The following is a 24,134-nucleotide window of genomic DNA, read 5'->3' as shown; positions in this document are numbered from 1 at the left end:
TATATGGGGTCCTGCTCAGATGAGCAGGTACTCAGGGCCATGTCCACTGCCAGTGCTGGGACTCACTCCAACCAATGGCTGTACCTAAGCAAAACAGGTTTGGGACTATACACAGATAATACATGAAACTTCTCACGTATTTTGATATTGAATATGAAAAATATGTAAAATAGTATGCATCTTTTTCCATTAATATGAAAAAAATGAAACAGCTAATTTGAAGAAAAGTAAATGAATCACATTGTGTTAAGGGATTCAGGAATGTCACAGTTCTTTGCCTGTTCACTGGTCAGCAATTGTTTATCATAGAATCACAGAATCACTAAGGTTGGAAAAGACCAACCATCTGGTCCAACCATCACCGATGTGTACTGGGTCTGTTCGGGATGTAGTTAACTTTCCCTGCAGCAGTCCATACACCCACTAAGCCATGTCCCTAAGCGCCACCTCCAACCTCTCCTTGAACACCCCCAGGGACAGTGACTCCACCACCTCCCTGGGCAACCCGTCCCAACACCTGACTGCTCTTTCTGAGTAGAAATGTCTCCTCACTTCCAGCCTAAACCTCCCCTGGCACAACTTGAGGCCATTCCCTCTTGTCCTATCGCTAGTTCTCTGTGACAAGAGGCCGACCCCCAGCTCCCCGCACGTTCCTGTCAGGTAGCTGCAGAGAGCAACGAGGTCTCCCCTCAGCCTCCTCAACACCCCCAGTTCCCTCAGCCGCTCCTCACAGGACTTGTGTCCCAGGCAGCAGCACGCAGAGACTAGAGAGGCCCGCACAACCTGCACTTTTATTTTATTTAATATTTATTTTCCAGTTTCTGTCGCTCCCCTGCAAGCTACCTCCGACCCCGTCCCTCCCCGGCTGCCCGTTCCCCGCCCCTGCGCCGAGCAGCCCGCCCGGCCTGCGGCCCGGCCCCGCCGCCACGTGACGGGCGGAGGGCGGCGAGGCAACATGGCCGCGGCGGGGTAAGCTCCGCTCCGCTCTCGGCCGCGGTACCGGCGCCGTGCCCCGGCCGCCCGCCCGCACCCCCTGTGGTGGCCCGGCCCTGCCGAGGCGAGGGCGGCGGGGAGGAGCCGCGGGTGGACCCCTGGGGGGTCGGGGGTGGCGGAGGGATGGTGGCGGCGGCGGCTCCGGGCGGCTCGCGGTGCAGCCTGTCGCCTGTCGCGACAGCCCTGTGGTGACAGCAGCCCGTGTGTCGCGGTGGAGCAGTCGGGGGGGGCCGCGGGTCGCGGCGGTGCCCGGTCCGTGCCGGCTGCGCTCGCAGAGCCTCCCTGCCCCTCTGCTGGGAGGTGATGCTGGCGGGAGGCACACGCAGGTAGCACGGGGGCTCGCTGCTTTTTTACGGCTGAACGGAGCCGGTGTGCCCCTGCTCGGAGGTTTGGGACAGGGCCCGGCGCCAACAGTCCTTGCCCGGTCCAGCTGACAGGGTAGCTATGCCACAAGGCAGGGAGCGGATGGGACATGGGACGGGACAGCGGCTCAGAACTGCTGAGGTAGTTACAAGAAGTGCTTAGCTGGCAGTGAGGGACACGGCCAGTTTGCGCCATAAGGCAGCGGTTGCTTGTGCTGTTTCCCTTGCAAAACGTAGTTCCCTTACAAAGCCAGTGCTGCTGGTAGGCCCCTTGCACTGCACATATTGGATGTGGAAACAGCATCAGAAATTGGCTAGAACTCAAGCTGATGTTGATGATTCGGTCTGTTACTCAAAACAAATAAATAAAGCCCAGCTAACAGATAGATAACTTCTGGAAGAATAGTTTCACGGGTTTCTTAGCTTTATTAAAACCTGGAACCTGTCATCATGGCCTCAGTGGAACAGCATGGCAAACCAGGAATTTTCTTCTGAAAACCAGGGGTGCAAAACACTAACTGAAAAATGGAATTCCTGGTTGCCAGTGTGTTCTGGTTGTTGCATCAAAACAAAACCAAAACATTAGATGGATCATACCATACCAAATATCTCTCTGAAAATATAAAACTTCTGAAATAAGCTTTGAAAATCAACAGTTCCAGGCAAAAGAAAAATATCCTTTAAAGAAACAGATGCAGTTCTTAGCTACACTTTACTTTGAGTATAGTAAAATAAAAGAGTTATTGTGTGGGCTTAGGCCTAAGTGATCATAAAAATTGTATGTGACAGGCAGCAGGGAAACTGCCAGCTGCTGTGAGAGGCCTTTCCAGACTGAGTAATGGCCGAGTTCTGGTACCAGGCTAGTAAAATGAGGAAGCTGAACTTCAAGTGTCCTCTCCTGGTCTTGCAAGTAGCCATTTCTAACACTGACAATTGCTTATTTGCGGAAGTTTGCATAGGTTCAAAGATGAATGTGCTACAAACCAGTGCTTACTTCTAATACTCGTCATTGCAAATTATCGTATATATAGTTCTGCTTTACAATTCTGAGTTGAGTTTGTGGCTGTAGACACCAGGCTCCCTGTGCTAATAGAAGAATCAGACCTTGAAGGAGCAGCCAGGGTATCATACCTAAGTTCTGGTATTTTTATGTCTTGTGAGATGTAAAGTGGGTGACTGATCAGAGATCACAGACCAAAACTGAATGCTTCCAGCTCCTTCTTGAGAAGGAACTTTGTGATAGTATTGTTAGGTGGTGAATTCACAGAGAGATTTATTTCGATCCAATTGCACGTGTATTTCCAGGGTTGATACACGAGGCAGTCATATACGTGCACCCACCCAACTTACTGTATGTGACATTGCAGTGAATTATAGTTGAAACGGAAGTGCTAAATAATGATCATGGCTATACTGCATAGACACAGCATTTTGAACCAGTTGGGTTGGAAGAATTATCGGGGGAAAAAAAAAGACCAGGCTGGTAGTAACCTACTTACCTGTCGTGTATGTCTTGCCGATAGAGCAATGGTCACAACAGAGTGGTTACACAGCCCGTCCTGTGTTTGAAGACATTTACTGTGATCTTGAGTGTTGACAGAGTTCTCTTACCAAATTGCTGCTTGCAATAGAAAAGCACCCGTGTAGCTGGGCTCTTTTTCTTTAGCCTTAAACACCTGTGTAGGTGCTAGTCTCTGACAAAACTCTGCAGAAATTGTGGAAAGCTGGTGCTAGGGCCACGCGTACAGAATGAGTCAACCTCTGCAGGCAGAGCGAAGTAGCACCTTTGGGTGTCTTGCTGTGGTGTTTCTTCGACCCTATTTGGTGAGGTTGCCATGGGTTTGGTGTCTAAGTGGGTGCAGGAAGGAAGACTTCGAAGAAGCAAATGTCTTAGCCTGTTCTTCCCTGAAAGCCACATGCTTTTCTCTGCAGATTCCCAGCTGTGAAAGCAGACCTGCTGCATAGCAAGTCTGTACAATCCAAGGCATTAATTCAAGTATGAGCAGAGAACCCCAGCTGCTAAGCAGTGTTTGCAAGGATGTTCAGCCCAGCCCTCCTGTGTCCTTCAAACCTTGCTGTGGGATCTGGCATGTGCAGCTATCGTGATTGTTACGGCACCCTTAAAATAGAGACCAAGGCCGTGCCTGTGACAAAACTGTGCAAATCTAAAACAACTGTATATGATCAAATGTTTAATGTTGTGGCATCAGACTCAAGCAGGGAGGGTAGGATCAGGTATGTACATAAAAGGAAAACCCCTCTTTTGTCATGGGGTTAGCTAAAATGTGCAGAAGAGCAATAATTTTATATCGTAAAGCATTTCAGCCTGAGTGTTAAGACCACACTAAAAGATAGTTTTGAAGCAGTTCAAGGAGACTACCAGTAAGAATTCCTGCCTGACATCATTATTTCTCCTTTAGTCTCACTTTGGTTGACAAAAGTTTTAAGTGCAGTAAAAGCATTAATGCTAAACTTATCAGAGATGAAAATGCATTTGTAGCAGTGTTTTATCAGCTCTGGGTTGTAGGTGTAGGCCTAGCAGAGGAGGGAGGTCAGAGCCTGTTTTTTTTTTCCAGAGAAAAAAAAAAAAAGTGAAGATAGTAAAATTACAGTGGAAGTGTCTTTTGTTCTGTCCTCTGAAGCAAAACATAAAAAAAGATTGTGCTATAACCTCTGCCCTTTTTTTTGGGTTTGTTTTCTTATTAGCAGATACAAAGATCTGAGAGTAACCTACGGCATAAGGTATCAGATTATGTTCTCTCATGCCTTTTATACTTGCAATAAGATGAGCATCTGATCTCCAATCCCCTGTATGGAAATACTCCAGGGGTGATCTTGCTTGGATAACAGTTTTCAACATCTTCTGCAGTGCCAAGTTGCTGAGCCACTGCTTTGCACCTGAAAAGTCTTCCCCTTAATTTGTGTAAGGTTTGCTGTCTGATTTTGAATTTTCAGTAGTTTTTGCTAGGATTGTTTGAACTTGCTTCATTCTTCCAAGAGACCAGGGTATTCCAAGATGAAAGCTTATGCTGTGCTTCCATGCTATGCTAATGTGCCTCAATAGGTAGTCTGCAGCCCTTGTAATTATCACCTGCCATGTTGCTGGGTTATCAGGTGTGTGGGGGAAGTAATAAAAATAAATACATTTGGGTTTTGTGCACCATCAGCTGAACTCCCAGGCAGACAGTTTGAAAATTGGATTAGTAAGAGCAATCTTTCACCTTCTAAAATTACTTACGCTGTTATATAAAGTAGTTATAAACAAGTAAAATAAAATATTTTATTAGCTCTTTTATGCTGTGTCTGCAGTATGAAATTATAAGGTTTACATTTCTGATGCTGATAAAGCCTTTCAGGAGATTATTTCATGCAGCTATAAATCAAAGGTTACTTTTCAGATTGCCTCTGAAAACTATATAGTAATTAAGGTATGGAGCTCTGCATCTCTAAGGTTAAGTCCGGTCTGTCATTTTAGCACACTAACAGTTTAATTGTAGCTTTCTATCATCTCATCCAGAAGCATTATCTGATAAAAAAAAAAATGACTGTCCAGCCATTCAGAAGAATGTCTTCAATAAACTGAGAGAAGCGGAGATGGAAGGGCAAATTGGACTTAAGGCATAGGTTTTATTGATAAAATAGTGTTCATCTGTAACACTGAAGCTCCAAAGTACAACCTTGTTACGTTAAACATGAAGGAAGGGAAAAAAAAAAAAAAGGGGATACTCTTAGATTTTCACCTTGGGCAATTAAAAAAAACATCCTGCACCAAGCTCTACAGTGCTTCTATAGTTAAGCTCCAAAATGTGCAAGTGTGGACCTATAACAAATGCGAATTAATCAGTAATATATTTTTGTAGTATTTTAAACACCTTAATTACTTAATAACTCTTTTATTTTAAAAGCAGGCTGTCTCCCTTTAAACTGGGTTCTCCAGACAGCCTCTGTTGAGTACAGTCTTTGAAGAACTTTGTAGACTCTGGGCCGTGTTGTGCTGCCCGAGTGAGGTAGCACTGTACAGCAGGAGGTCAGTGATACCTGGGGCACGCTCCTGTTGGCCATATGTATGAGCTCACTCGCTCACTGAAGCTGCTTCTGTGCGTGCAAGAGTAAACGTAGGTACAGATACAGGGGGTTCACAGGTACTTGCACGAGCATGGGGAACTCACCCCACGCCTGCTGACTGTCGTCTTCTCCCTGCGGTTCCTGTGTCAGCTACTTCAGCGCTTGCTTCCCAGAGGGCCTCGATGAAGTTTTGCCAGACAGCGTAGCCTTTCACTTCTGTTTTCAGTAATGCAGAACTCACTTTCTTCCCTCTTCTTTTGCCTTTATTCAGCAGAATTAGGCTGTCGCTACTGTCTGTGTCTACTTTTCATGTTACTTTACATAGAGAAAGGTAATGTGGTATGCTGTGGGCCATAGCTCCAGCCAGTTGTATCCCTTGTTGCCATCTTTTTCCTTTGGTACTCGTGTGAGCAATGTCTAATTGTAGCCAGAGCGCACTGGTTGTATGCAGCATCTCTTCCCCTCGAGTGATTAGTGTCTTGTTTGTTGAGTTGCATTAAACTTCATCTTTTCTACTAAAGTAACAAACACTGTGTGTCTGAATTGTGCCAACCACTGTCTGTCTTCCATTAACTGTTAATTAAAAAAAAAATCTCTTCTAGACCTTCTTTTTGGCTGGGGAATGACACCTTGAAAGTGCCTGTAGCACTCTTTGCCTTGAACAGAAGACGGCTGTGTGATCGCCTGAGACAGAATAAGGATGTCCAGAAGAACTCAATTGTTCTGCTGCAGGGTGGAGAAGAAACCCAGAGATATTGCACTGATACTGGTATCGTGTTTCGCCAGGTAAGGGTTGAATCAGAGCTTCAAATCAAATTAAGTAACTGCCTCTAACTGCATGAATTTTTAAACCATTTTTAATTATTCTTCCTTTATCTCAGATGTGTGCCTTGCTTTGCTTTGCTGAAATAAATTGGCTTCTTTGTTACATTGTCCCTTCAGCTCTGGTTACTCTTATCCTCTCAATGCTTTCCTATGTGGGCTCATGTGGCTTAAAGGGCCTAAAGCAGTTCTTACCAGTTGTTTAACAACAACATTTAACAAAATGAACATAATCATTTAACATAATATTAAAGGCAGCAACTGAATATGTCTTATTTTTTTCAGTCTTGTTTGTCACCAAAAAAAACACCTTCTTTCTGTAATGAAACATGTTACAATGACCTAAACCAAATTAATTCATAGAAAAATGTATTTAAAGTATATTCACTGTTTTATAGATAGCGTATTCCACATACCAGGATGTATCTCAGAATTTACAACGTGTCTTCTTGGATTAGACTCTTCCTTAAATATGTTCTCCTGTCACAGAGAGGACTTAATGACTTGTTAATGTCATGATGAACACATTCTTAGTACAGATTCATTTTGTTTTATGAATTTAATTGAGCAGTTCTGTGTTTTGAAGAAACAAAAACAATAAATTCCTGTCTAGATAGTGTGCATCTTGGTGTAGTTATTGGTCTGCTTTTAGAGATGCATGTTTCAGGGTATCAGAAGGTATGCCTGTCCGTACCAATATTCATCTTTGTATTGTTTGGTATTTTGTTATTTGCATGTTTGTTTTTAAAATAATTCTTGGCTAAGAGCTGTTGAAGCTTCCTTTTTCTCTGCGGGAGATTGAGTCTTCACTTCAGGACCAACCCAGTGAATCTGCACTCTGCTTTTGCCTTGTCCCATGTGACATGATTATTTCTTCCTGATACTACATTCCCTAATTCTAGACTGGAAGAAAGTGTATTATTATGCTGAGTTGACTGTTGTTTATTTCCTATAGTAGCTTATTAATCTCTGGTTATTTCCAGTTGCCAGCAGAAGAGTTTATTAAAACCTAACACTAATCAGTCTGAAAAGCTTTAAACCTAAACCACTTCCTTTACTTTCAGAAGCAAAATAGATCTCTTTCAGTATGTAGTGTAGTGTATTTTTAGAGTTGGTAGAAATGAGGGTTTACTTTTAAGAATATGTTTTGTCTTAACCTAGGAATCTTACTTTCACTGGACTTTTGGCGTAACTGAAGCAGGCTGCTTTGGAACAGTAGATGTTGATACTGGAAGATCCATGATTTTTGTTCCACAACTCCCTGAAAGTTATGCAGTTTGGATGGGAAAGTAAGACATACCTTTTAACTGTGTTAAGATGTATCTGGGTATTTAATGCAATTGTCTGAAGAGCTGAAATGTTACCTGATTCTAATCAGATGCCTCCAAATCATTTGGTGTGAATTGTAGTGATTCGTCTGTGCAATGATGCAAAATGTGATCAGTTGGTATTGATCAGGTGACATCCAATGATCCACCACCATTCTGGAGAGAATACGTGTCCAATTGAAACCCATGAATTTCCTGGTATCTATGAAAGGAAGCTGAACAATAAAGAAAAGTAGAAGTCTTCTGTTAAAACAGAACAAGCTATTTAGTAAAGTAGACTTTTTCAAGCTGCTTTGCCACGTTGCAGCCTTCTCAGCTAATGAGAAGTGTGAGGAGGTAGTTTAGCTTTTGATATTTTTATTTATTTTTTATTTTTTTTATGAACCATCTGACTGGGGAATGTGATTTTAATTCTATTATGTGAGTATGCCATAAACATCTCTTTTTCTATCCACATAGGTAGTAAATATTGCTCAGTGCTATAGTAGTGAAGGGATTAATTTATTTATGTGCACATTTCCTTTTTCAATGTTAATAGTATTTATACTGTTTAACAAGCTGTAAATTTTTTTTTGGTGTCTACATGGTCTCAGAATATTGGATTACTTCTAATTTAATATTTTAAGCCCAGGTTGCTTAGTTTCTAATTGAAGCTATCACTTATATTTTAATGCTAATTTTGGGAAAAGGAAAACAATTGCAACCAATCCCATATGCTGAACTGTTAGACCATATGGTAGGGCATGGCTGCTGCCTTCTCAGAGCGTTTATATTGAATATCACTCCCTTAGACCTGCCTTGGAACTTAAATTGTTTATGATCACTTTAAAATGCAAATACTGCTCTCTGAAATACTTCAGCTGAGTGCTGCACCTGTATGGGAGGGTAGCTGCTGTTTAACTCCCACATGTCCTGTAAACTGTTCCCTAGTGGAGGTTGTTCGCATTTACAGACAAAGCTTTTTCCTCCTCCTGGGTTCTTTTCTGCTAGTTCAAATCAGCTGTTTCATACCCATGCAAATCATACCTAATCTGGAAAGTCTTTATAATATTACTGAAATTCCACAGTGTCATTTTATATTTTTAAACAAAATGGTGTTGTTTATATATGGTAGCCTTTTTGATTTGTTGTGCAACACTTGTTATTGGTTCATTTACAGAATTACAGGTCTGGGTAAAAATGGTTTATTGCCATTGTGACTTTTTTTGTGGAATATAATGAAGCAATTGCCTTTATTGCAGTGTCTTTGTTTTCTAAATTCTCCTCCTTACCGTTCCTGCATCTTTCTGTTTGGATCTTGTTTTCTTTTCTGTCAGCCATGGCCATGTACTTCTGCTTGTCAGAAGGACGGATGAATAACTCATTTGTGAGGCAGCAGCAGTTCTGCTTCATAAGTTAGTTGGCGGGGGGTACTGCACACAGCTAGGGATTGTGTTCCTTCCCAGAAGAGTCAATTTTAAGTCAAAAGTAGCACTGAATGAAAAACAATTTGCCTTCCATCCTATTTACCTACTATAGTTTCCCTTGGAAGTGCATTTTTCTGTGCATGTGGAAGGTACGATCTGCCCATCGAAGAAACATTCCTTTGACGTTGATAAAGCACAGATCTATGCAATCCCTTGTATGATATTTGCAAGGTTGGTATTGTAGTGAGGTCTATAGCTGGTCTTCTAGTTCATAGTACAGCATGAGGTTGATTTGTCTGCTATTTATACTGCCCTTTATTTAATACAGATGTGGGAATCTGCTACTTGAGTTAGTCAGAAATACACAGATTCTGTTAAAATAAGTGCAGAAGGCTCTTTGCTCCTACTGTATTACGAAAAGTCTTGTGTAATGTTCCAATGTGCTTCCACTTTTGAAGGACGTACCTTTGGGCTCCATCAGAGACATCATTTAGGTAATATGGCAGTCAGAAAGGTTAACCTTTTTGCCATTAAATACTGCAAAAGTGGGACTACTTTGCTTCTTTCAAATTGCAGTGTTAGGTTGGCCAAAACCAGTGAAGCGCCAGTGAGAGCATTTGGTTGGAGATGAATGGATTATTACTTTACAACAGAGACCATGAACACTAAAATTATTTTTAACTTGCCAGTTGCACTTGCTTCTGTAAGTAAGGGGTAATTTTGCATGCTGATGAGTGTAGGAACTCTCACCAGCTCACCTGCTGGTGAACAGAGAGGAGATGACTGCACCATCCTGGGCTGCTATCTGCCAGTATCCTGTAGTACCAGTGGTGCCAGAACTAGCACTTGTTTGGGAATGTTACTCATCTTGTAGGGCTTCTGTCTGAATGTGTATGCTCTAAAGATTTGTAAATAGCTGTAGGGCTATTTTTGGAAGTCCTTCAGGCTAGAAATAACCTGCAGATTTAAAAGGGAGGAGAGATTTAGCTAAACTCACAGTTTAGACAATGAATGTTCTCAAAAAAAAAAAAAAAAGTGGTAATTGCAGAATTGTTATGAGGGTATTTGTTGGACTGGTTGTCCTACTTCCCTGTTGAGAAGGAATAACAACAGTCAGTCTCTTTTTAAATTTTGAGCATGGGTAATTCTCCTGATGTTAGGCTAGTCCATTTTTTAGTTGAAAAGATTTTTTCCAGATGACAACTAAAAGAACCATTTTGCATATCTACTGATTTTTATTTTTTTTAACTCTGCCCACTACCCCTCCAATTATTTGTAAGACAGAAACCAAGACTTTCACGGGATGGCTCAGAGTATAAGGTTTTGCTCTTCTGATTTTTTTTTTCTATTTTTACTTTTGGAAGAAGAGAAAATTGCAAAGGCTTCAGAAGCGTAACTGTGTTGTGAATGCCCCTCTTTTTCTGCACAGTCTTACACAGTCAAGTTTGTGGTGCAAAGCTGTTCGCAGTTGTTTTTATTCCTAGGAAGCATTAAGCTGGTATGACTGTATGTCTTGCACAGAGACTTCAATTTCACTAATTATTGCTGCACCTGCCATTTACCTCCTTAATTATAAATGACAGAACTAGTCAGTGTGCTGATTAAAGATATTTTATAAAGTAAAACATACTGTACAGCAGCTGCTTTATGTGGAGTGGATGCCAAAATAACTTAATTGCCTTGCCACCTAAAGAATGTTTTTAATGGAAAACAAAAATATTTAACACTTTCATTCTCTAACTTTAGAAATACATATTAAATGGGACAGAGCAATATTTATAAGCAATTTCCTTTGTTTTCTTTCAAGCCCTGATGGCTAATTTGTAAGTGTAACAACATTAACATTGCATCTGATGTAAGTAATATTTTCCCATGAAGCTGATTGGGAGCTATCTGTATTTGTGAAGTATAACCTCAGTTTGGCACTTTGGAGCTACAGTAAAACACAATGAAATGCCTTACAAATGTCCAGATTTCGCAGTGACCTAATGAGGAAGCTTCTCAAACATTGTCAACATTTTCAAAGCAGATTATAACTAAAATCAAACCTTGGTTTTGGTTATTTAACTTGCCTGAGTTCAGCAAAGCTATCAAATTGTACTGCCCTTTGAAACTAGTGCAAAATTATGTATTTACTTTTTCCCAATAATTTATATAAAAAAAGTTTTAAGGCTCCATGTTTTAGTTTTTTCCTATAGACTATAAGTGGTCATGAAAATTAGAAGCTTAGATGCAAAGAAGTAATTTTCTCGTTTTTCTTTATGAGGATACATGAACTTTTGTGGCATTTGTATTTTTAATAACTGAGTGTTAAGTTTATGTACAGCATGGTATGCTTATCCGGCTGTGTCATGGCAGCTGAGGCTGGTGCATTGATTGGCCCAAGGTTTGGCTTCAAGAAGGCAAGGTTTGTACTAAGCCTGCTCTCTGCAAGCTCAGATTTGAGACAACCCCTGACAGGTAGAGGGGTGTATGTGGGTGCCGTAGGGGACAAGCTGTAAACCACCTTAATTGTTCTTGATGCAGATTTTGCAGGAATGAAGGAATGATTAAAACTCTCTAGACGTTTTAATGATGCTCTACTTCTAGGCCCCTTCCTCTGTAACGTGCTCTGGAACTGTGTATCCAGACAATATACTCTTAGGAGGGTCTTAGTTTTATTTTCTGAACTGATCTGGCATGTCATCCCTTGATACTTTGTCTGGCAGTTTTTCCTTTAAGGTAAAATATACTTGATGTTTTCCTTTTCCACGTGTATCAGTTCAATCCTTTCCCAACATTTACCCCATTCCCTTACCCAACATTTTTATTTTGTTATTCAAAAAAAAAAAAATTGTTTTTTAATTGCTTTAGGTCATCTTATTACTGTTTTGTACTAACTAGCAATTGCAATTTATTTGCAAGGTTTGTTACCACCTGCAAATACCATCTGTGGATCTCATGAACATATCAGTCCTGCTTCTGCTTGTGAATACCATCAGAACTAATTTCAGTCTTTGCAGTATCCCACTAATCAAGACTTACAGTCTGTTGCTGTTTATCACTTTAACTTCTGAGAACATCAGTCTAAATTGATACAGCACTTCTCAGCGTGGTAGTTGGAGGGTTTCCCAGCCCTTGAAAAGCTCGTCTTTTTATTTATTTTTTATTTTCTGCTTTAGGCCTTTCAAGTCCAGGTCACATCATAGTGTTCCTGCCCAAGCCAATTTGAGTTGATTTGGGGAAGTAAGGTTCTTCAGGGAGATATTTATCAAATATTTTACTATTATTCTGGTAGTACATCTGTTGCTTCATTCAGTCCTTTTGGAACTCTGTCCGGTAAAGCTCGTTGCTTTTGATTGACGATAATGACTCGTCTAATTCCCCGTGCTGCCTATTTTCCAAGATTCTGTTTCTTTCCATAGTGTGGTGATTCCCGTTTCTTGTCTTCCATTCATTTATTACGGTATTACTTTGTGGATAAAAAAATACTTCTGTAGACTAATTAGTGTCTGAATTGTGCTTGCCACTTCACTGATGATTGTTTTTCTCTAAATAGTGCTGCTCTAGTGCTCTGACTTCTCAAATTATCACTTTAGTTGTCTCAGTGTTGCAGTTGCCCACAAGCCTCGTTAATCCAGGACAAATGTGTACTGTTCCTATCATGTTTACTTCAGTGATTATTTGTATAAATCTTTGCTTTTTAGATGCTTAACTTTCTTTGTGTTTCTTGCTGACAAGATTATAAAAAAAAAATTCATATCAGTCCCTGGATTTGCAGTCACACCAGTGTGCACCTTTGACTGGATGCACAATTGGATGCAACTCAGGAAGTGTTGAAGTGCTTCTTTGTCCTCTCCTCTCTTTCATTTAGGTGTGTTGAGAAATAGAATGGACACGAAGTAAATCTGCCTAACAGTGTTGCACCAGAGTTTTTAGATGTGGCTTTAAACCACAGCATGAGGAAAGTTAAATCTTGCCTGTGCACATCTCATGCCTGTGGTAAGAGAGGAAATGTTGGTAACCCGCACCAGGCATTTCTTATTTTATATATATACTTTATTTAATGCACTAGTAGGAGTATAGAGTTCAGCGGTATAAATTCCTGATAACATTTTGAAATATCAGAGAATCCAAGTTTTCTTTGATCAGGCATGCCATCTGTTTTTCCTCCAAGGATTCAGATGCTGCTGGTAGGAAAGCAAGCTGCAGCAAAAGCAATGCCCTTGGGGATTTTCCAGCAGTGCTCCAACAAGGCTCTGCACCTCCACTCTGTCTTCTGCTGAGCAGTTGCCTGGTTGGAGTGCAAAGCTCTTTGCTTCTCGTGAGCCAGGATTCGAGGAGGCACTGCAGGATGCAAAAAACCCTCAAGTGAAGTATCTACAGCATGGCCTCTGTTCTTGCACTTGTAAAATTGCGTTCTCAGCTGCTGCTGTTAACTGTTCTCTTTAGGTTTTGTGTTTGCTAGGACTTTTGCTGTGTCTGCCCCAGCACACTTGCTTTCAGTCTTCGAGGCAGGACTCTGGAAGAGTATTGTCTGCATTGTGCTATATCAGGAGAAATGTACAAAGGGGAAAAAAACAACAACTTTTTTTTTTGTAAAATAGGGTAGAGAAAAGTGCAATGAATATTAATGCATCTTAAGAGCAAAATGTGAGTGAAAAGCAGGCAGGTTGTGTTATACTTGCTGTGTACCCCTCTGCCTGTGTACGTGCTGGGGCTCTCAGTGTAGGAGCTCTTCTCCTCGACCCTGCTCCTAGGAGATGGCCAGGTGCTTTTTTGTCTTAGGGCAGTGTGGTGCAGTGGATCAGAGACTGTTTGCATGGATAGGTTCTTTGTGTCCAGTGAGTTGCTTTGGTAAATTTCATTAATTTCTCTGGTTTTGCTTCCTTTACAAGTTAGAGGATAGGAGCTGTTCAGGTCGCCATAACACTGCTGTAAACATCATTACTGCTTCCTTTCATTTCATATGGGACATGCTGCACACATTTCGGACCTTGCTGCAATGCTTCTGTGTGTGGGACATAAAATACTGCTGCTTTTCCTTCCAAAATAGGTGTGCTTCCAAAGTGAAAGCAGAATGTTTGCTATTGACAGATGCAATGGAACACATCCATGAAGTGGAACACTGTTACTATATGGTGACCTGGAAATTATACTTGCCCTCTTAACCAGTGTAATTCTTGTGTCCTTTTTTGCAAGGAGAGATTTCTTACGAGCATTTGTCAACAGTATTATGCCATGGGAAATCATTTTGGGATTTCAGTATATAAAAATTTCCTTTGTTATAGCTTTTTCTGTGTCTACTACAGAGTCCTTCTCCGAGGCAAAAAACATTATTTGCTGAAAGAAATAAACCAAAGGTTATCACCTTGCAAGTTTTCTGTGATTTTGTTTTTTTCGGGTAGCTCTTGATAGTATCCTTTAAATATCAAATCAAGATGCTGCCTCTTGAGATAGAATTTATGGAAAGCTTAAAGGTCTTTTCTTTGGGGAATGAATGGGAACAGCTGAGCAGGAGCCGTGAGACAGCCTATAAAATAGACGAGTTTGTTGAGAGTTTGGCCTTTATTAGGAAGAACTGTAAGAGTCTCCTCAATAATTTATTTCTGATTTCTTAAACCCAACGGTCTGTATGTTGCTCGTAGTTTTCCTGCTTCTGCCTAAGCTGTTTGTGACCTTGGGAAGTCAATATCTAACACCCAGTGTCCTGCATCCAGTATCACGCATGTGGGCTCTGCTGTTTTGTTGTTCTCCAGCATGGGACCTCAGTTGCAGCCCTGCAAGCCCTGTGAGCCTGAGTCTCAATCTTCAGTTCAATTTCTGTTAAATTCTGATATATTTTTTATATCCATCTGCTGTAGTTTTTGTATCCATATTTTTCTGGATTATATCAAAAGGAACAGGGAAAAGAAGTTTACATGTACACAGGCATTTCTGTCCTTCAAAGGATAAACAGAAATCTAGAGACATGTGGAAAGGGACTAACGTTAAGGTTGTCAGAACACATGCTGGAGGCTGCCTGTGATACCAGCGAGCCCATTAATACTGTTTCGTGTTAAACCTAACTGGATGCCTTTTAATCTTCCTGTTAGGTAGTGAAATTCCTTTTGGATATATAGGTGATTGCATTTTTTTCGACAAAGTCAGGAACATCTGCTGGTATCTTGTAAAGCCTCCTGTGTTGCTCTTTCTAGCAGTTCTCAACACCCCCTTGTTTGGTTAATGTTTTGCCATCTGTTAACGTGATGATATTGTAATGAGGAGGGAGTTTATTGGTGAAATTCTGACAGTATTAAAACATTGCTTCAGTATCCCTTTCCCTCCTTCACCTCTACTTTGCTGATGCATTTATTTATCTGGGTTTATTATTGCCTAGGTTCTTACCCTTTGTATGTAGTCCCACTGAAATTTTTACTTTTCTTTAAGCTCTTTCTAGTAAGGCCTGAAGTTGTTTACTGGGTGGAATTTGAGTTGCTGAGAGCTCTGCTTCTCCATCCAATTTACTCCTTGTGCATGTGTTTTCTCTCATAGGAGGAAAATTGCCATGTAACTCATGCGGTGGCTTTCTAGTTGTGAATTTGTGTGTGCTCCATGCCTTGTAAAGGCACAACGTGCAGGCGTATGTATGTGTGTGCTTTACTGAGTAGAGACTTATTTCTTAAGAAGAGAGTGGTGGATTATGTCCTTTAGTGTGAATGTGAAACTTAAGGTAAAATGGAGGAGGCAATATTGTTGTATCCCCATAAAACCAAAAGCATTGACTGTAGAGTTTGCTAGTTTTAGCTTTTCCATCTCACTGCCTTAACAATCTTCCCATTCTGATTTTGTGGTATGAGCTTTGAGAGTTTTTCCATTCAGTTGCGGCAATCATATCTGGAGGACTTTTTAAGAGAGCACTGTGCCTTGAACACTATTGTATAGAAACCCTTTTGCTTTAATCATTAACAATGTCTTTGATATTTGCCTATTATACTTTTGCTTCAGCTATGGTAATTCTTTTAATTACTGCTTGTAGGAATGTCACTTTTTGGTAACATCCAGAGGCTGTGAGTCTTCAAGACTCGCTTGTACTAAGCAGTGGATGAGGCACATGGATCTGTGTTTGAATTGCAGCAGGTAGTCTTTAGAAGGGCATGTCTTGCTTTGTGTCAGTACGTACTTTCTTCCTCTCTAAGATGCTAACAGATCCTCAAAATGGTTGCCGACTTTGACGCAGAGGAAGAAGTGTTTTTTATAATGTAGAAATAAGTATAACAACTACAATGCATTGAAGCGTACTGATGGTTCTCATGTACCTGCCTGTTTGGACAAGCTGATGATGAGAACTTAGCTAATGGGAGCTCTGGATGAGGGGACAAGCTTAGGGCAATGAGTTAGAATGACATGAAAGAAAGCAAAACTGGCAGCTGTAAGTCAGACCACTGCTAGTAGATGGAAAGGTGCAGCTGCCATTTCTGCAGTGTTACTGATGGAACTGTTCAATAAAGTATTTTCATTCTGTATTTGAGGAAAACAAAAAATATGTGAAGCATTACAAAGTGATGGTGATGAACTTTTTTCTCCTCCAGTGATAAACCTGCAGAAAGTTGAATTGCTCCTAAAGATAATGATTTATCTAGATATTTTAAAAGAGCTGACCAAAGGGCTCTCCCACCTGCTGTAGCAATTCAAATATGGAACAGAGAGTAGATCCTGTTCGCAAAATCTAACAGCAGGATATGTAACAATATTAGATGCCTGAAAATCAAAGCATCTAGAAATCAAACTAAAGATCAAACACGTGTGCTTATTCTGATCTCTTCTGGCTTTTATAATCTGTGAATCGCTTGCAGACATGTTAGGAAATATAAGGTATGTGAAAATAGCAGTGGCATTAAAACAGCCCTGTGAAGGGCCCTTGCAATTCTGTGGACTTTTTATTAGTCTAAATGTCCGGCAGTAGACTAATGCAGGACTGGCTGAAGCAGCAAACTCAGTGGCTTGTGGTCTTTTTTTTGTGTGTGTGTGTTTGTTTTTCTCTCTCTTTATTTTATTATCAGGACTGCAGAAAGCTAAAGCTTTTTGCTTAATCCAGGTTGTGGGTACTTGCCCTGCTAAAGGTGCTCTGGTCATTTCTGAGGTATTCACCTGTATTTACAGATATGTTTGAGTGTGTATCCACAATCCTTTAGTAACCAAATAAGCATTCAGGGTGAAGTTAGCCTTACATATCATGCCAATATAACCAATCCAAGTATACCTCATAGATGAAAAGTGTTTTTTTTTGTGCTCAAGGGTGTTTTTTTTAAGGATATGCTTTACCTGTACTTACAGATTTTTTTTGACTATGGTGCAGTCTCAGACATTGGATCTGCATCCCCTTTCTCCATTGTTGCTCTAAATGTTCAGACTACATAGAATGAAATAAATCAGCATTTTGTGTCAACCTGTCCTGGTTGCTCTGCCTGAATAGGATATTCAGACATAACCAGATTCCCAAGTAATTTGTTTTTATGCTATAAATTAATGTCTACTGCCACATAATATAGAGGAAGACAAAAACAAACAAACAAACAAAAAAACAGTACATGGAGATGAGAATAAGTGTTACGTACTAATTGTGATGGAATAAATCTAATATTTTTAGCCAGAAAAAAATAATGCATAATTACAAGTAAATATTCCTTTGCACCCCAACCTATAGCATTTTTTAAGGTTTCTTTATCTACACTTTCTGCCAAGCTGCTTTTATATCTGGTTATTTATTATAGGGCGGCCTATTTGACAAAGTGATAATTAAATAACTCCTAGCGTTAAAAATCTGAAAAAAAAAATAAAAAAAATTCCCACTGTGAATTCAGTTGAACCAAATGAAAAAGTTTAGAATAAACTTGAAGGCTATGTTAGGGCATTCAACTGACTGCAACTCCTGCTTCCTAGTTTGTAATGTTTCTCTCCCTTACTCTTTTGATGGCAGTTTTTGTTTGGCCAGTGTCTAAGAGAAATGGAATATTACTTCAGTGTCTGACTTAATGTTTCACACTGTGTGTTTATAGTGAAAATATTGCTCCTCCTCCTTCTTCTCTTCTTCACGTTGCTCCCTCAGTAGAAATTTTGTATATCAAAGTTGTCACTTGTGATCAAAAGGCGAGTCTTTGCTATTTGGCCCTTTAATAAGGCTTCAGCTTTTAAAATTAAAAAGCACATCCGAATTTGAATATTTTCTTTAAAATGTAGGATATCCTTAGCATGTCTCAGTTGCTTCAGAGCAAGAGACCAAGTAGGTGAGCTAGAACGAGGAAGAGGAGGTAGGAAGCAGCAGCAGACTGTAAGCACATTTGGTATTTAACCCAAGACAACTCAAGCTTTTTTTTTGTGATGAGTTCTAAGTGGTGAACTAGAAACAGTCTCTTCTTGTAGGGAACCTTTGGTGACAGAAGGAGAATGTATTACTGTAAATAAGTAAAATCTTGGGCTCCAGCCTGATCTTTCTGACTGCTGTAATCTGTGAGATGCCAGGTTTTTGGCAGGCCTCTTGGGTGACAGGGTACTTGGGCTTGATAGAAGTCTGGAGTTGCTTATTTCCATGAGGAGATAAAATGATGACTTCTGCTATTCCAGAGGCCCACTACTGACATTTCTAATGAATGCTAGGATTTGCTAGGCTGAATTATAAAACTACAGGGAAAGGAGATTGAGCCTTCTGAGGTCTCAAGTGCATTGTTCTCTGTAGGTTTCTGCCCATTTATGTTTACAGTGAATCTAAAAGTTTTTATACAGTTCTTTCCCCCAAAGCCTGTAAAAACTTGGCTGTAGCTTCTGTTCACATCTGCTTACAGAAGTTAATTTTTTTTGGATAGGTAAGGAAATACATGATTCAATAATATTTGGGATCGTGTCTTCCACTTGGGTAATTCTTCTAATTAATTTATGACTTGCTGTGGGGTTTTCTGCTTGCAGTCTCTGTAGCGATTAATCAAAATTTTGAAACTGGCAGCCCATAGCAGTTTTACAAAAGACAAAGCCAAACCTAAAAATTGTAACAAATTAACTTATTCTACCTGCCTGAAAGTCATTTATGGAGAGAAGTACACCTAATCTCTATAAAGCATCAAATGTACTGGAAATGATCAGAACTGAATATAACCTTTGGTTTCCATGAGGCCAGTGAGCATTCTGTGCAAGGTATAATTCCCTGTGACAGGGATGGTCGGTGCTCGACTTTAACCTGTTTTGCATTTAAATTGTGTAAAAATGAATCCTGAACCCTGTCACTGCTGAGAAACTGCACTGCTTCTCTCTTGCATTAACTGATGACGGTGCATGAGGACCTTTCATAGCTTGCCACCAAACTGTGAGCTCTGGTGTTGGTGCCGGCAGTAGCTCAGGGTGAGGTTACGCTGGTACAAATTGCCTCTGAATACAGCATGCCTGGATGTAGTTGGAGCTCTGTATAGGAAAAATATGGTGGAGAAGGTTTTAGGATCTAAAGTGTGGGAAGAGCTGGTGAGATGTCCCAGTGGTGGGACGGAAAGTAGCACGTGGGCTGAAGTGGAGAGAGAATGGAAAAGTTTGGAGGGAATAGAGGAAGGTCTCGGTGAGGATCGTATTTGCTTTCCTTTCTCTCTGAGCTTTTGTTTTGCCCTCTTTACTGCTTTTCTACATGTGATGGTATGGAATTTTTCTGCTTTTATGCAGACTTCCATGTGCGTGTTTTCCTTCTGCCTGTACGGTTTTGCAAAGGGTGGGGCTGTGCAGAAAGCTTCCCAGTAATCCATGGGGAGAGGTGGCTTCAATACTGAAATGTTGTGGCTCCCGTGGGATGGGTAGGGGATGGTAGTTTGTGGGAAGTGTATGTGAATTTATTTTACCAGTCAGAGGTGCTAATGAATGACAAAAAGACATGAAACAGAACCTTGAATGCTTTGGAGAAGAGCTGAGAAGTCTTTCTGTACTTTGTGCTAAAAGTTTGCTGGCTTTCTGCGCGAGGCGGCCAGAACAGGACCCGAAGGAGGGATGTGTCTGGGAAGCTCGGTAGCTTGTCAATGGGTGTGATGGAGTCAGAAGTGGCTGAAGGATGACCTGGTTTAATAAACTTAATAAAGCTTAGAACAGAATGGGAAGCTACTGTTTTCTTTCTGTCCAAGTACAGAAAAAAATCCTCAGCCTTGAAAGGATGAGGAGCTAATTGTGTTCCTCAGATGAATGAGAGAATTCATAAGGGGAGGTGCTGGATGAATTACAGCTGGAATTGAATCGATAATGGTTTAATATTAACTGTAACCAAATTAATTTAGTGGCACTTTGCTGTAGACCATGCAAGTATATGAATTAACAAACCAAGAAAAGGACATCAAAAACAGTTTGTGGAAAGATGTAAGTTTTGTTATTGGCATGTTGAAAAGTGAGATCTACTCTTACTTAAATGGCATTAAATGGAGTTAATAAAATCCAGCACCTCTGTGGGCTTACTTTTAAGAAATGTTTCATTTACAAGAAACAGTTATCAGATTCAAACAATACAGCTAATTGTAAATAGTGCTTTGGAGGTGTTTCTGTAAAGGATAAAGCATACCCTAAATTACCATTGGTTGTAAATTAACTGGTTTTACAGTGAGGATCCTTCCGATACCAGAGGAATTGGTTGAAACTGTAAAAGAGAACAAAAATGGAAAATGCTAAATCTGTTTATGATGTTTCTGGAATATTAAAGTACTTTAATGTGTGAGGAATGAAGGAGGGGGGAAAAAGAGATACCTACACTGGAAGCAGACTATGCAGAAGTTGGAGGTAAGGGAACTATAAAGTACAGGGTACAGAAAGATAAGGAGATAGAGATATTTTTTTAATTATATGCAAAATTAACCAGGGAGGGAAGATAAATGATAATTCCTTTGCAATTTCAAGCAGTGATGGGAAGAGTCCACAAAAGAAGCATTGCAAATGAGAACTTACAATGAAATGTTTGCGTTACTTTTGAATAATTATTTCACATATAATTAGATTTAAAAAAAAATATCTGCCATTTGCTGCTTTGGAGCCTGCTTTCTTCATGAGAATACTAAAAACATTTCCATGTCGTTGTTTGTGTCTCGGCCCAATATAATTTGGACCACAAAGGAATGTAAAACGAAGAAGTAGTGCACAAGATTGAAAGGATGTCTGAAATCAGAGATGCAGCCAGCTGGCAGCACAGACAGCTATGCCACACGTCTTTGTCACTGAGTACCTCCTAAAAACATTGGGTTCTTGGTCCCACCGCTCTGCAAGTCAGATTCTTTTTTCAGTCTCTGGCCTAATTTGCTCTTTTCCCAGTTGGACTTGTGCTGCTGTGGAGTAATGTTTAAACAACAGAAGTTTCTGTCCCATCGCACCTCTTGCCCCTCTGCTTTCTTGCAGGAAGCAGAACGCACAGAGCACTCCCAGCTCCCCTTCTGTTGTCTGTGTTTTTCCTCCTGTTTCATTCCTCTGAGGAAGGGTGTAGGGTGGGTGTTTTCCTTTTTTCCTTTTTTCCTTTTTTCCTTTTTTCCTTTTTTCCTTTTTTCCTTTTTTCCTTTTTTCCTTTTTTCCTTTTTTCCTTTTTTCCTTTTTTCCTTTTTTCCTTTTTTCCTTTTTCCTTTTTCCTTTTTTCCTTTTTTCCTTTTTTCCTTTTTTTTCCTTTTTTCCTTTTTTCCTTTTTTCCTTTTTTCCTTTTTTCTTTTTTTTTTTTTCCTTTTTTCCTTTTTTCCTTTTTTCCTTTTCCTTTTTTCCTTTTTTCCTTTTTTCCTTTTTTCCTTTTTTCCTTTTTTCCTTTTTTTCTTTTTTCCTTTTTTCCTTTTTTCCTTTTTTCCTTTTTTCCTTTTTTCCTTTTTTCCTTTTTTTCCTTTTTTCCTTTTTTCCTTTTTCCTTTTTCCTTTTTTCCTTTTTCCTTTTTTTTTTCCTTTTTTCCTTTTCTTTTTTCTTTTTTTCCTTTTTTCCTTTTCCTTTTTCCTTTTTTCCTTTTTCCTTTTTTCTTTTCCTTTTTTTCCTTTTTCCTTTTTTCCTTTTTTCCTTTTTCCTTTTTCCTTTTTTTTTTTCTTTTTCCTTTTTTCCTTTTTTTCCTTTTTTTCCTTTTTCTTTTTTCCTTTTTCTTTTTCCTTTTTTCCTTTCTTTTTTTCCTTTTTTTCCTTTTTTCTTTTTTCCTTTTTTCTTTTTCTTTTTTCCTTTTTCCTTTTTTCTTTTTTTCCTTTTTTTTCCTTTTTTTCCTTTTTTCCTTTTTTTTTTCTTTTTTTTTTTTTTATTTTATATTAAGTTTTCAGAAGTCCTGATCATTTTTGTTTCAATATCAGGGGGAGATAGAGATTAGAATTATGGAATTGGAGAGTAAAATCTTGTGAGGGAAGGACTGAGCCATCACACAGCCACCGTGTGTCACCAGGGCCCCGGGAAGTACGGGGGTGCTGGGTCATGCCAGCATCTGCAGCGACAGACGGGAAGCAGATCTTTCACGTCACTCCTGCACTATTTTTCCTTTGCCCAACTGGGGCAGAAGAAGGCAGAAATGATTTCATTTTGGACACGGACCATGAAGTTACACACCCTGTTAGGTTAGAGGAGTGAAGCTGTGGGGTCCTGAGGAATAAAGGCTGCAGAACACAGCCCAACAGTCCTTGCTTCGTGCTGTGCCAGGGGGATTACAGCAGGGAAGAGGGTCCTGCAGTGAGTGAGCGCCAGAGCAGAAAATGAGTATCTTGTTCATTCTTCAAATATAACACAGGGCAGAGTGGTCTGGTGCTATTTCAAGGTGCTTCCACCATCTGGTGAGTTGGAAAATTGTACAAAAATGGAAAAGTTATTTTAAAAAAAACCTGTCTTGTGTAGAGTGAATGGAAAAAATATAACTTTAGTTCAGGAGGAGACCATGAAATCCAAGTATTCAGCCTGGTCTGGATTGAAGCATAATGATTTTGTGGCCGTGGCAACTGTTCTGTGTAGTCTACTATTTTGAGAAATTGAATTAAGGTTAGGATTACTAAAACATTCCTTGTATCTGCTTTTTTACTGTGATAGTAGCGGATGTAATTTCTTTGTCTGTGGCCTTAAACTATTAAATGTAGCAGTAAAGCTGAATCCAAATGTTTCTTTTTCCTGTTTTCCAAAGGATTCACCCCCCTGAGTACTTCAAGAAAAAATATGCTGTGGATGAAGTCCACTACGTGACTGAGGTGAGTTGTCTTTGTGTATGAATATTTTTCTGTGAATACAAAATGGACATGTGGCAGTGATTTTACTCCTTATAAAGCTTTTTTTTTTTTTTAATTAAATTAAAATAAAAAAAAAAAGGCTGCTACTTTGAGCTGAACACACTAAAGTCTTAATCCAAAGACCATCTCATAAATAAGTCTGGGGCATCATGAGACCTGTCAGTCTGTATCTTTATCCAACAGAAACATGTTGCTAAATACATTTCTTTTTTTCAATGCCTTGGAGATTTGAGGAGATTGCTGTCAGGGAGATTGCATGTTTTAACTCTGACTGAGAGCCTGCACTTATTTTATGCATACAAAGAGCTTTGAGGAATAGCTGCCTGCCTACCTTATTCTTAGTCCGTGTTGAATCACTCTAATATTTGACTAAGCAACCATTTTCATATTTTTAAATGCAAGTGTGACTTCCTTAGTCAGGTTTCTCATTTTGTTTTTGAGCAGATGTTTATATACTTATGCACCTGGCCAGTCATCTTTTTTTTTTTTTTTGAGGAAGGCTCAGCAGGATGAGGGCAATATTCCTGCCAAGCTCTGTGGTTGATTTTCATGGAGAGCAGCTTGAAAAGGAAGATTCTGATATTTCTGTCCCTGCAGAACACTAACTATGACTCACAAGACCCAAAACTTTTCTGTAATCAGCTGTGAGGATGTTTCATTTCATTTTCATAATGAGTCTAATTATGAAATGAAGTTTGATCCTGTATTTCAGTAGCTGGGGTGGAGGAAGCTGTGCAGAGGTTGCTTTTTGACGTGAGTTGGAATCACACAGAGTGCAGACACTCCTCTGTTAGGCAGTGAAAATTGCAAGTGGAAAATGCATGTTTTGTTTAAAAAATAAAAATCAAGTTTATTTTGGGTCACTTTAGTTGCTTTGGCTGGCTTTCCACCAATAAATGACTTTATTACAGTTCTGTTCTTACTGTTTAGAAACCTCACTGATGAGGAAAAGAGCTCATAAGGTGGAGCAGTACA

General features: G+C 39.9%; 1 protein-coding gene across 2 annotated transcripts in view; it reads left to right on the top strand.

Annotated features, from left to right (window-relative positions):
• Window positions 1–939: 939 nt before the first annotated feature.
• PEPD (peptidase D) overlaps window positions 940–24,134 on the top strand; it is a 137,704-nt gene continuing 114,509 nt past the window's right edge. Inside the window, exons 1-3 of one of the 2 annotated variants that reach the window (XM_082769798.1) lie at window positions 940–969; window positions 6,023–6,206; window positions 7,404–7,531. In XM_082769798.1, coding sequence (XP_082625924.1) covers window positions 956–969; window positions 6,023–6,206; window positions 7,404–7,531 — 326 coding nt within the window. In that variant the 5' untranslated portion in view covers window positions 940–955. Of the gene's footprint in view, window positions 970–3,480; window positions 3,591–6,022; window positions 6,207–7,403; window positions 7,532–24,134 lie in introns of those variants that run through there. The other variant, XM_082769797.1, reaches the window with a different exon arrangement.

The sequence above is a fragment of the Aythya marila genome (assembly GCF_965140915.1).
Source record: "Aythya marila genome assembly, chromosome: 12".
Lineage (NCBI taxonomy): Eukaryota > Metazoa > Chordata > Aves > Anseriformes > Anatidae > Aythya > Aythya marila.
This window is presented reverse-complemented; position numbering and strand designations above follow the sequence as displayed.